This window comes from Candida orthopsilosis, assembly GCF_000315875.1.
Source record: "Candida orthopsilosis Co 90-125, chromosome 5 draft sequence".
In the NCBI taxonomy this organism is placed as follows: domain Eukaryota; kingdom Fungi; phylum Ascomycota; class Pichiomycetes; order Serinales; family Debaryomycetaceae; genus Lodderomyces; species Lodderomyces orthopsilosis.
The window spans coordinates 161,961-175,728 of record NC_018298.1 but is presented as its reverse complement, the minus strand read 5'-3'; the positions used below and the strand labels follow the sequence as shown (position 1 = coordinate 175,728).

Sequence of the window (13,768 nt, the reverse complement as noted above, 5' to 3'; positions counted from 1 at the left end):
TGATACCCAGTGGATCTCTGGTGATTGCGTGTTGAAACGTTTTGATTTTTCTTTTTAGTATTTTTTTATTCGCAGTTAGACCAATATGTTTTACTAAGTGGCAAAACATATAAACATACCATTTAACTAATATCATTCATTGATGAAGAACTACTTTTGCTCATGGATGACCAATTGAAACAGTTTCTATTTCTCCTTCCGTCACAATACAATTTTCAGTTTAGTAACCAAGTTGGGAGGGAAATCAGAAAGTCCTTATTCTTATCAGTGACAAATAATGGAGAATTCCTCGACCGAATATTTCTGGATCTATTAGACCCACATGAACAACTTGAAAAAGATTTAAATTGGAAATTATCGGAATATGTGAAATTGCTTATTGCGGCTAAACAAGCGCATGAAGCCCAAGAACATTTTGCTTCACATCCAAATAGACCATGCTCAAGAGTATTCAGACGAGGAGAACCAATAATCAGATGCTTAACCTGCGCATACGATCAATCGTGCGCATTATGCTCATACTGTTACCAGCCTTCTGAACACGAGGGCCACGACACCGTTATTCAAATTTGCGTTCGTGAAAATGGAGGAGTATGTGATTGTGGAGATCCGGAAGCTTGGAAAGCGTCTAGCAAATGCGTGTATGCATCTGGTGGTCTCGAGGACTTTGATCAGCCATTACCTAGGGCATTTCAAACAGCACTATCCCGAACCTTTGATGTCATTTTAGATTTCCTCATTGATATTTCAATAAACAGCGACATGCATTTCGTTCCCCCACTGGAGGTGGATATAAGGACCGTGCAAGAAAACTTCGAAATGAGTACATTGGATCCTCACAAATACGGTATATGTTCGGATCACTTTTTTGATAAAAATAGTGGCAAATTCTATCTACAGTTGTATAATGATCAAGTAAGGCATTTCAGAGACGCAGTTCAGCGGGTTCGATTAACAAGTCAAAAATCTAGAGAGTTTGCCAATATGGTGACAGAAAGGGTTCATAGCTTTGGAAAAGCAGAAGTGTTAGGGTCAAGTGATATTAACCTCTTGTTAGAAAGACAGAAAATCTTGAGTGCCACGGGGTTAGCATCATCCATTCGAAGTGAAAGAGACGTATTTCGAGAATCTATGTGTCATGAATTAATTGTTTGGCTTAGTGAGTTCACGGAAAGTGAGTTTTTCAGGCTAAGTCTCACTGCTGAGAATTTATTTGCCCAGGCATTTTGTGAAAAATGGCAGCCGGGGTTGCTCAAAACACCCAAGCAAAGGCGAGATGGAAAGCAAAGAGCTGGTGTATTGGGAGATGATTTTGAAATTCCAAAATTAACCAGCGAGAACCACCACGCAATATGTCTCGAAGAAAGCTCACACCATACAAAAAGGGTTTGCAATTCCTGCGGTCATTCAGAAACAGTATATAACAGCGCAGTTGGATCACGAATGCAATACATGATGTTTTTAAATCTAAGATTGTGGAAAGCTGCGCGTGAGTTGTTGCATGTTATGTACTCAACATCACTAGTCACTAATCTCAAGTACAAACAAATTATGTCGAGTCAGTACATGGAAATTTATGCAGGAGCTGCTGATCAATTTTTATCATTAGATAGGGAGCCAGATTTCAATATCATGTTCAGCCTTTCTATGCAACTTTTTTCCAGCCCGCGCAATTCCGAGTCAATCATAAAACAGGGTGATTTCATCTCGATCCTTTCAGCAGTATTTGTATTCTTAACGTCGGAGCAAATACTGGAAACGACTCTTAGGAATAGACTGACCCATGAGATATCCATAAAAAGTCTACGCAACAGGCGATGGGGTCAACTCTTTCTCGATATTGGTTTCATTGTCGGTAGAGGCAAAGAGTTCTACGATGTTTCTAATGATGACATTGCGCGCGCAGTTTGCGACCTTTTGGGTCTCTTTCAGGGGAGACCGGCTATGAAGAGAGAAAAAGATAATCACATCGAATATGAGAATCCCGACTATTCAACATTTTTCAATTCGGTCATGGTAATTTATAAGTTTGCGGAATTGAGTGCCCTGACTCTTAATAGTAGATCCAATGACCAACAATCCAGAGAGGAGAAATCATTGAATGCCATTGAATACATTATTGCATATTTGATTACGTTAGAGTTTCACGAGCTAAAAGGGACAGATTATGCAAATACAGATATAAAGAGTTTTTTTCACAAAAAAAACATCGTGGAACCAATCACCGGAAGGGTTTTGAAAGCTTCAAACATGGATGAGGACAATGTAAGTTTCCTTCATCCTATGCACTCATACATTTGCTCATTGATTGAACATGCTCGGTTTCGAGCCTGGGATGGTTTGATTGATAGATTTACAAAAGTGGGAACGAGAATGGGATTGCCAGAGTCATTCTCTGTTGAGTCTTTGATATTTGATTACTCTATAAAAACTCTAGCACTTATGTCACAAATAAAATGTGGCTACTGGGTTCGAAATGGGTTTACTGTGAAATCGCAATTGCACATGTACAAAAAACTCGGGTTGCGTGAGTATGGGTATATGAGGGATTTATTCTTGATTCAAATATTTAGTAGCATGTGCCATCCAGATTTGGTGGCATACATGATCTTTGATCGTTGGATGCTACAAGGAGACTGGGTCTCTTCAAAGAACGAGTCGTCATATGATGTACAGACTTTACCTTTCATTCTTGAGGAGTGTGCGACATTTTTTATAAATATGATGACAGAACATTCGTTCTTGAAGGGGCTTTCAGAGTCAGAATTGACCAAACAAAGAATCGAAAAAGAAATCATTCATCATTTGTGTTTCAAACCTTTGAGTTACAAGAAGCTATGTTCTTACGTATCTGAAAAACTGGTTCTTGATAAACGATTTGAGATGATATTGAAAAAGATGGCTAACTATACAAAGCCAGTTGGGAACAACGATTCTGGGGTTTTGGAACTTAAAGAAGTGTACTTAGATGAGGTAGATCCGTACTACTTTAATTACTCAACAAACATGCGAGATGAAGCATTGAAATTTATCAAAGAAAGAAGACACAAAGAAACGGGTAAATTGATAGATAGTATTGTCATTGAGCCCAACTCCAACGTTGACGACATTTTAGACATATATAAGAATTGTGGGAATGTGTCTACCTCGGTCCATTTTACGAAATTTTTAATCAAAGTATTGCATTTTATTTCGAGGCAAGAGTTTGACAAGGTGGAGAGCTTGTTGGAAACCACTTTACATTTGATACACGTGTGTGCAATGGTCATCAACACTCGTCAGCATGCGTCACTTTTTACTAGATTTGTTTCAGTCGCATCCCAACCCCCTGTTTCAATAAGTATACTTTTAAGCAAGCTCTTATTAGATGAAAAGTACAGGGTCGTCCATGCAAAAATACGAGCAATTTTGTGCAAACTAAACCAAAACCACTCACATCTTGAGAGCATTATTAATGAGCAATTGAAGGATTGTGGCTTAGGCACTATCACGATTAATAACGAAAATGAGGCCAGTATAGATGATGTGGCCTCAAAGAAGAAGAAACTTGCAAAATTGAGGCAACAAAAATTGCTAAACAAATTCAAAAAACAACAGTCCAAATTTTTGAAACAGAACAGGGATAATACAATGGAATGCAGCGATACCGAAATGGAAGAAGATCTGTCAAAAACGTCTTGGTGTTTACAAAATGACCATTGTATCTTGTGTCAAAACACTAGTGGGGACTTAGGACCGTTTGGTATTATTGCACATATTGGGAAATCATCTACATTCAGGAATGTTCCTTTTGGGAGCGAATACTGGTTTTTAAAATCATTTTCGGATTCACCAAATTTAAATGACGATACTAGTCAAAACAGCGAGCTGCACTCCGAAGCTTGGGAAATTTTCATGTCGAATGTAAAGGAGAAGAATCCATTCGGTCCAGGCTTTGGCGCCAGCGACTGCGTTGAAAGTAAGTTGATAGCACTGAGCTGTGGTCATGGAATGCACTTTAAGTGTTACCTCAATTATCTCGATGGCAATAGAGCAAGACAAAACCAAATCACCCGAAATACACCAGAGAATCCTGAACTGAAGGAAATTCTTTGTCCGTTGTGTAAAGCAGTCAACAACGTCTTTATACCGATGTTTGGCCCAAATCTGAGGGGAAATATGGATGACATTGTATCTACTCAAAGTGTCCAGCACAAGAATCATTATCCAATTAATGAAGATCAGATTGCTCAATTGATTGAGTCAAAAAACCTTGATTTTGTAGTCCCATGTCTGACGGAGGGCCGTACATGGCTTACTTCGCTAAGAACAAATCGTGGGGGATTCAGCTTACCCTGGAAAAGTGTTCTAAACTCGATTGCCCCCATCACTTTTCCCAGATCGTTTGAGTCAGCTTTGCCAATAATCTTATCTAACACTATAAAGTCATCGGAGATTGCCTTGCGTGGAGTTGAATCTGAAAAAGCTCCAGTTTTTGAACAAATTCCTAGCAAGTCTCTTCTTGTGATGAGGGCCTTGAATGAGATGCGCTTGTTAATGCAACTTCAAGAGATGGAATCCACTTGCGTCCTCACTGAAAACGCATTGGCCAAAGCCTTGGCAAGTCTTGTGTCATTGTCAACCACAGGGATTATTGAGACCATAATGGAAGCCGACTTTATGGATTTATTGGTCGATGCCACGCCATTACCAGGCTCAAATTTCACTTTCAACGACGTTTTGAGAGTGATATTTGTTGGACACGTAATTCAATGTTTGTACGTGCTTGTCCAAGAGATGAGGCGCAACATTATAATCAAAAAATGGAATTACAACATTCACGATGTTCCATTGCTTACGGAAATAGATACGCTGGCATCAGTAGAAGTACAAAGATGCTTTAATATTTTGGGAGGGCAAGCCATTACCACACAAGGGGGCAACATCGGCAAGGTCTTGTATACAATGTTGGTGAAATCTGTGACCCCGTTTTTGCGCAGAGCTGCCATATATGCATTTTTGCAATGCTCAAACACAGAACAGACTAGAACAAAAATTAATTACGGTTACACTTTGGAAGCAAACGAGTTGTGTAGTGCTTTGAACTTACCTACAATCTCACAAATTCTTCTAAACTTGATCGATTCAGACTCATGGGAGGGAGAGTTGCTACAAAAATTTGCAGCTAGTTGCGTTTCAGGAGGTAACAAAATACTAATGGCTAATCCAAAGTTGGAGTATCCTGGGATCCTAAGTCTAATTGATTTACCAAACAGGCTCGATGATTTCTTCACACAGTATTATTACCTGGAGAAATTTGGCAAACCGTATCAGTCAATAGAAGATCCTGCTATTTGCTTGTTCTGTGGTACCGTGGTCGATTTACAAAAGCAAGCCGTTGGGACTGTTGAGGGTCAATGTACTGCACATTACTCGAGGGAATGTTCGAGCGAAGACGGCATATTTTTATTACCAAAGGACAGAGTCATGCTATTACTACATAAATACAAAGGATCTTTTCATAGTGCACCCTATCTAGATGATCAAGGTGAATTAGCCGATGAAAACAAAAAAGGCAGGGCTTTGCATTTGATGCAGCCCAGATACAACGATTTCGTCAAAAATATTTGGTTAGAACATAATGTTGCTAACTACATCGCAAGAAATTTAGAGAGTGTCTTAGATCCAGGTGGGTGGGAAACTTTATAGCATTATATACACTTATGTAAACATAAACTCATCTTCTTCATCATCATCACCAACATCCCAGATCTCCCCTTCGTCATCGAGGTCCATAGCACCAACACCAGCACCAGGACCTGGAATAATACCAAAATTTGGCATCATCATATTGGGAGCGGACCCAAACAAGGGTCTCGAAACGTAGCTATATAAGCCCTGATTGACCCAAAGTCTGTTCAACTCCTTGAACTTCTCTTTATTCAAAAAAGCTTTACCCTTGACTCTATGACCTTTTGGTTCACCATGCTTTGTTACATATGGACCAGGGATTTCTAGCACAAGCGAGTTCTCACCAACCTGGATACAGATGCGTGAAGTATTCCTTGCTGGATCATAAATTATTCCAAACTTGGAACACACTTTCATGTGGCCATATTGATGACCCTTGTTTAACCATTGACCACAAAACATACACATACATTTGCGCAATACATTCATCTCTGACAATTTCAACAATCCGTTTTGAAAATCCTCTGGCAAGGTACATAAATGAATTTGTCCGGGATAATCGAGAGCAAGCACTTGGTTCACTGAGGTAGTATGTTTTATAACGCGAGCGGCTTCATATTCCTTATGTTCGAGTGTCTCCAGATCACGTATCCGCGAGAAAATATCTCCAAGTGAAGGTATTTGCAATACCTCCATTAACGGATCCACCCCAAATACGTTTAGCTGACTCTTTATTTCCTCGGACATTTGCGCGTATATCTCACCATCGACAGAATAGGCATCATCGCACTGGCTTAATAAAACATGTTGAAAAATAACTACTTGTCTCAAGTAAACACCCAAAATATGTTGTGCCAAATCAAAAACGTGACTACCATATCGTTCAAAGTCTGAAGACAACCCTGAATCAGACCAGAGTCGAGCAAAATCGTCAAAACCAGACAGGGAAATCTGGTAATCATGTTGCTCCCTCGATGTCTCAAAGTAATCGGTATCGTCCAAATCCAACTTAACACGAGCCATCAATTTTCCAATAATTCTTGACACCCCCTTTCTAGCCAAAGTTGCTAGCGACTGCTCGGAAGTGAAGAACAAGACCAAAGTTTCATTAAACACTCCAGTTTGCATGTCTGACTCTTCTCCCAGCTCCAAAATATAGTTTCTATCCTCTTCCCACGCGTGTCTCTCCCACGGATCCGAAAGGTCTGCTATCATCACTTGGGCCTGAACCAAAGCCTTGAACAAATTTCTTATATTCCGTGGAATTTGGCTCAAGAAGTCAGAATATCCTGATTTGCCGTTCAACCGGGTGCCAATTTCACTCATTTGAATGGTGCTACCCATATTAACAATCCAATGGTCGAAATTATCTTCATACCTGCTTCTCAGCTCTAGATAGTGGTGATACTGAATTCCACTATTCTTGGGGACAAAAAGGTTACGTAAAACATCCAATTTTTTAGGACTCAGTTCATCGATGGTTTTATTAAACACAACGTCTCGCAATCCAGAAGTCTCCAATGGTTCATGTACAATAAAGGGCATAAAGGCGTCATGATATGTGCGACACAAAGGACAAGGGTAGTATTTAATGTGACCCACCCCTCTTTTGAAACACTCATAATGAATTCCATGACCACATGAGGAGAAAACTGGCCTCTGAAATTCTTTCCACTTTGAGTATATGTTATATCCTTGGCCGAACTTGGACTTGTCTGCATAGGCAAACAAATCTTCGGACCAAGTTCTCGTGGAATCACTTTCGAAGAGGTTATCAACTTTCCAAAATAATGGTGCTTCTGTTGCAATAAGGAAAATTCCAAACGCTTGGCCTGCCTTTTCTTTTTCCCCGCAAATGACACAAACCCTAGCATCACCATCCTCTTGCTCCATTTGCTCAGCATGCTCTTCGTTCAACTTTTTGTTGTTTTTCAAAAACTTCTCTTGTTGTTTTGAAAACTTCTTCATAATCTTTTTCTTTCTTTCCTCAGATACCCTTTTCTCCCTTTCTGCTTTAGATTCAAATAATTGAGTTTTTCGCCTCTTGAATGACTGTACATAATCCTCTCCAAAACAGCTGACCAAATTTTCGAGAATCCTTCGGTCTTTGACGAGAAGCTGCTCAACCAAAAAGTCTGCCTTACGTACAACTGGCTTGGACATGTTGGACTCAACTATGGTCAATAATAAGTCACAGACGGGTATATCAATAAACAGTTCAGATAAGTAGTCCTTTCCATGAATATGTTCATCGTCAATGATTATTGCATGTATCAAGTGCAACAATTGTGGGAGATAGGATTCGTTGCCAGAGTCAATTGCTACTCTCAAAAGCTTGTGTATAACCTTAACGAATAAGGTGGTTTTCAAAAACTCGCCTATTTTTTTATCCACAGCAACATCCCCTGAAAAGGAAATTTGTGGCGTCAAGATAACCTCCTGCTCTTTGACATTCGTTGTTTTTGCCAACTTTTTCGTCAACACATCATACAAAATTTGAAACTTTGATGGATCTAAAAAAAGCCCCATGGGATCTAATTGCGAGTACATTGAGTCCTTGAGTCGATATAGTCCTGTATCAAGCAATGCGGAAGGTGGTTGATAGTCGGCAATATCGTATAGTATTTCATCAAACTCAGGCAAATCACAGACATCTGAGTCCACTTTCATCTTCAATTTCGTATAGCCTCTAGCCTTTTCGCACAAATAGTACGTCATGAACTTTCTCGTCTCCTCAAGTTCCATCTCCCTGGATGACAAGCGACTAAACATGGATCTATCGGTTAGCAACTTGTAAACAAATCCAACAAATCTCTCCACAACGGAAAAAAATCTCTCCTCGTATATCGTATCATTACACTCCACCCTGTTGGAAAACCAATCATTCAACTCCCACCTTGCCAAAAAACTTTTTACCATCTCTTCCGAGTTTCCGATTAGCAATGCAACTTGTTGCAAATGCATGTCCCTGGTGAATGTCAAGTCAGACATGCTTGGACCAAAGTACATGCTTGCCTGGCGCGATGCCGATACTCCATTCCTTATCCAAAACCCAATCTTTATCTGGGATCCAAGTACAATACTTCTTAGTGAAGCATCTGACAACATGATCATTGCTCTTTTATGACCTTCCAACAATGGATATAAACCATCATAGCCATTGAATTGGATTAGATACGACAAAAAACTTGTCAAGGGATGGACAAACGCATGTGCATTTGTACTGACCCTCATGTTATCTGACCCGTATTCAACCCGATACATCTCCTCTCCAGCAAGAAAGTTTGTGAGCTTTTCAATCACCCAATCCAAATTAGGATGACCAATTTGACTGGCTGCTATATTTCTCAATGATGATAAAATAGGCACTGAAATTGCAGGATGAAGCCTAAAAGTCATCAGTTCTTGTTCCACATGATCTCCACGTTTTCTAGTCATTGGCAAATAGTCGTGAAAAAGTTTCAAAAACAGGACAAGAAAGACAAAATTTTTAGGGCGCAAATAGGCTTGCAAAGCTTGTGGTCCTAAATTTGTCGACGAGAAATGCTCCAAATCGTGGATACCCCTGAGAAGAGCTCTTTTCAATCTTCTATCTGCTTGGGAATCAGTATCAGAATCTACGAATATGCAATGTCCAATATCTTCGTCCCACACCGAGCAGCTTTCCTCGATGATTCTAGTAAGTCCATTGATGATGTAGTTCGCATGGGACGACTCTAATAGCTTCCTCACGGTAACTGGACACGTGTAAAGTTGGGAAGAGATTTCCGCAATAAGGTTCAAGTGGTCTTCTCTGTCCAGATATGCACATATTGTTAGCAACATTGGATATATCTCAGTGAATTGTTTTGCAAATTTTCCCTTCAAGAAAATGTTGGCAACAAGAAGCGGTAACAAAATAGAAACCAATTTTTTCCGGACAAGTTTGGGTAACCTTATTTGAAAGATCAAAAGGATTTGAAATCTTGAAAATGGAAGCTCCAAGTCAGGTTTAGCTAAAAGATATATCATTCGTTCACGTAAATCCAAGCTACTGATAGGGGTTCTAACTTGGTTTGAATTGAACTGGGTAACAAACTTGTCTTCAACTGGGATACCGTTTTTGAAGCACTCATCCATAGTGCCATATGTGAGGCCACGGAGAAACTCTTCTGGAAATACCTTTGCGAATCTGTAGTCGTTATCCAAAAGGAGCTGAGTCAATATAGCTTGACTTTTGAGCTTGAATGCTTCGTCATATGAGTCTAAAATATCATCAAGCCAAAATATAATTTCTCGCACAATAAGTTCTCGATATAGATCCCTGATGGATATGATTGTTGAAATTAAGCCACCTCTTTCAACAAGTTCTTTGGACTTCATCAACGCTTCATACGTCGAGGCTTCCTTCAAAACACAATAGCCTTCTTTGTCAATTCTTGTTGCAATTTGAGTTGCTCTGTTATCGTTGCAAGAGAGCCCTAACCTTATAGCGTGTATTGCTTGTCCTAAATCATGAAATTCATCGTTCCATAAAACCAAAATCCAGTTGTCAGAATTCACATCAGTTGCTCCGCCATACTTCCCACTAGGTAATGAGAAATAATTGGACAACGATCTTGGGTTGAAGTTGAATGATCCTTTGTTCATGTGCTCGTGAATTATAGGCAACGTGCAAACGTTTGAATTGGTGATATCTAGCACATAATCAAGACATACTTTGATAGTCTGATATAAATACTCATGGTTTGGCTCTTCAACTTGACCTTCATATGAAGTACTGGCCACCTTTCTCGCTGAACATTTACAATGTAACGTAGTAACAAATGCCTCTGGATCTCCACAGTCACACACCCCGCCTGACGTCCCAGTCGATGTATACATCAGGACCGAATGACCCACATGATCCTGTTCATTAAAACAATATGAGCACAAGACACACGTGTCATCGAAACCACACTCCTCGCATCTATAAACCAGGTCTCCAGCCTTAAATAGCCTAGCGCAAGGCTTGTTTTTTGGGTGAGAATATTCTTTTGACTCAGGTTTTTGAAGGGATGAAAGCTTGTCCAAGGTTTCTAGAGTGAAATCGGAATTGACAAGTCTTTCACGATCTAATTCCAGAATAGGTGGGAGGTCTGGAAACAAATGCAGTAAATATTCACCATTATTTGTTGACATGAAATAAAGCACCTTGAAAACATATTCATGCACTCGAGAACCATTTCGAAACGAAAGAGCTGATGGCAACTCAACCAAAAATCGCTTGAGCTTATCCTCATCCATTGTGCAATATCCTTTGTCTCTTGTTTGATACGACAAGTTAGGAGAAAGAAAAGCAGTAGAAGTTGTGTGTATTTCAGCTTACCACCTAGTTAAGTATTAATGTTGTAGAATGGTGATAAGGAAGACGGATAGTTCTACATTTCCGTTCCAAAGAAAGGGAATCAAAAAGTGTGCGCTAGAACAAGAAGTGATGTTTCGAGTCAGTCACGTGAAAGTCATTTGGAAAGAAAAACAACAGCAGAAAAAAAAAAAACTTTCATTTTTACTTTCCAAATTGTAGAAACTCATTTGAACAAACCCAAAACCACAGTGACTCATCATTATCATCAACGTTGAATTTCAACATGTCCAGTGTCACAGACCCAGAAGCACAATACGAATTAATTACTAGGGACTTACAAGAAGTTTTAAACGGCCAAATCATTAAAGATGTCTTAGTGAACGAAAAGAGACCGGTGAAAATTTATTGGGGTACAGCTCCGACCGGAAAACCTCATTGTGGATACTTTGTTCCTATGGTGAAACTAGCTCATTTTTTGAAAGCCGGATGTGAAGTCAAGGTGTTATTAGCAGATTTGCATGCATTCTTAGACAACATGAAGGCACCATTGGAGGTTGTACAATATCGTGCCAAATACTACGAATGGGTGATTAAAGCTATTTTGAGGTCAATCAACGTTCCTATTGAGAAGTTGATTTTTGTCGTTGGTTCTTCTTATCAGAAAGATGGCCCTTATATTATGGACCTTTTCAAATTATCTAATGTTGTGTCGCAAAACGATGCTAAACGAGCTGGTGCTGATGTTGTTAAACAAGTTGCAAATCCATTGTTGTCTGGATTGATCTATCCATTGATGCAAGCCATTGATGAAGAGCATTTGGGCGTAGATGCTCAGTTTGGGGGTGTTGACCAAAGGAAAATTTTCGTTTTAGCAGAGGAGAATTTACCAAGTATAGGATACAAGAAGAGAGCCCATTTAATGAACCCTATGGTCCCAGGTTTAGGTCAGGGTGGTAAGATGAGTGCTTCTGATCCAAACTCTAAAATAGATATTTTGGAAGAACCAAAAGTGGTCAAAAAGAAGGTAAATAGTGCTTATTGTGCCCCCGGGGAAACCAAGGACAATGGTCTTATAGCCTTCGTTGAGTATGTCATACAACCTATTCATGAATTGAAAACAGGAAAAACCGGTTCTTTTGATCTTACTATTGATAGACCTGAGAAATATGGAGGACCAATTCATTATGATTCAGTTGAGCAATTGAAAAAAGATTATACAAAAGGAAACTTGTCACCTCCTGATTTGAAAATTGGTGTCGCAGATAGAATCAACGAATTGCTTGCACCAATTAGAGAAGAATTTGAAAAGAACGAAGAATTTCAATTAGCACAAAAGAATGGGTACCCAGTTGAGCAACCCAAACAAGAAAAGAAAGTTAAGAAACCAAAGAACAAAGGTACAAAATACCCAGGAGGTGGAAACCAAACTGGTAATGTAGATGCTAAATCAGAAGCGGATGTTGCAGCTACAGCAAAAAGTGTTGAAGAAGCGGTAAAGAAGATAGAGGAAACTAAAATAGAATAAGTGTGATGTATAGAAATTGATACACGTTTGGTAGCGATATAAGTGTTATCCATTTGTAACCAATCAATTGATGTAAGAAAATTATTACGACTCACTCTGGAAAAAAAAATTAATCAACCATCAAAAGGTTTATACAATACCATTAGTTTTCACTGAACACCAAAGTATTCGAAACAAACACAATGTCAATTTTCGTATGTACTTGATATCTAAAAAAACGTTGTTGCAATTTCACCAGGGGCAACCAATTTGAGGTCCCAAATAGGGGTGACAACTGTTCAACAATTTCTCACACAGGGAATACTAACATCTTCAACTAGACTGGACTCGGTCGTATATTTGAGAGAAACTCGATATATGTTGGTACTATTTTAGCCGGAGCTTTTGCTTTCGAGGGATTTTTTGACAGTGCTATAAACAAATGGTGGGATGCTCATAATCATGCCAAATTGTGGTCCACTGTGAAACCTAAATTTATTGAAAATGATGAGGACGAAGAGGATGATGAATAAAGGATGATTAAAGGAAGTACCATTGCTACACAAGATTTACAGCACGCTCTTGGAGGGTATGTACTGCTCAAGATATACATAGCAAACATGTAATTTAAGATGCACATATTTTATCTTTCACAGGTCTTTTTCAGCTCTTATTGTGGAGGGTATGAGTTAGTCGTGAATAACTGAACTGACATAAGGTCTCGCGTTGGCTGAGTAGTTGCAACTGCCCGGTTTTCTTTAGCCAGATGATGACAGCTGGAGGGTAGCCCAATCTGGTTTCACTATTTCAACTTCCATACTAATGGTGAGCTTTCCTTAGAGAAAACTGGCCATTATGTTCTACTTGGGAGAGATTACGCCACCACAAATGTCAGTTCTAACTGTAGAGAGCGTAGTTGATACTGATTGATAAGACGCAAATGGTAGCAAAAATTAAGTTAACGTCAAAGTCCATCAAGTAATCTTTACGCAATACCCCATATATATTCAACGTTGAAGAACAGCCATTCTAATGATAGAATTTCGGACGATTCCCATTAAAGATAAACATCAATAGTTGATCCTGGGACCTACACAGAGAAAGAGATGACAAAGTGAACGAGCAGGTATGAAACTTGGTCACCCTCGAAATTCAATATCTACATTCCTAGAGACAAAACGAGTTTACAATGATGTCACGCAAATAAAATCTGTATTTAAAATATAAATGTTGAAGAACTAAAGACTGAATGAGTGTTAAATTACTTT

General features: G+C 39.2%; 4 protein-coding genes across 4 annotated transcripts; 3 read left to right on the top strand and 1 right to left on the bottom strand. All coding sequences in view use genetic code 12, as the record gives it.

The window, feature by feature from the left end:
* Positions 1–162: 162 nt before the first annotated feature.
* Positions 163–5,688, top strand: CORT_0E00870 (hypothetical protein; the record flags this gene model as incomplete). The annotated part of the gene is made up of 1 exon (XM_003869760.1): positions 163–5,688. One exon carries the CDS (start codon positions 163–165, stop codon positions 5,686–5,688), a length of 5,526 nt encoding a protein of 1,841 aa, XP_003869809.1.
* A 12-nt stretch (positions 5,689–5,700) lies between these two features.
* CORT_0E00860 (Ubr1 protein) lies at positions 5,701–10,935 on the bottom strand (the record flags this gene model as incomplete). Its single annotated transcript, XM_003869759.1, has 1 exon — positions 5,701–10,935. One exon carries the CDS (start codon positions 10,933–10,935, stop codon positions 5,701–5,703), a length of 5,235 nt encoding a protein of 1,744 aa, XP_003869808.1.
* Positions 10,936–11,279: 344 nt separating this feature from the next.
* On the top strand, positions 11,280–12,521 carry CORT_0E00850 (Tys1 tRNA-Tyr synthetase; the record flags this gene model as incomplete). The annotated part of the gene is made up of 1 exon (XM_003869758.1): positions 11,280–12,521. One exon carries the CDS (start codon positions 11,280–11,282, stop codon positions 12,519–12,521), a length of 1,242 nt encoding a protein of 413 aa, XP_003869807.1.
* Positions 12,522–12,703: 182 nt separating this feature from the next.
* CORT_0E00840 (Qcr9 ubiquinol cytochrome c reductase) lies at positions 12,704–13,033 on the top strand (the record flags this gene model as incomplete). Its single annotated transcript, XM_003869757.1, has 2 exons — positions 12,704–12,715; positions 12,842–13,033. The coding sequence occupies 2 exons, from the start codon at positions 12,704–12,706 to the stop codon at positions 13,031–13,033; spliced, it is 204 nt and encodes a 67-aa protein (XP_003869806.1).
* Between the last annotated feature and the right edge of the window lie 735 nt (positions 13,034–13,768).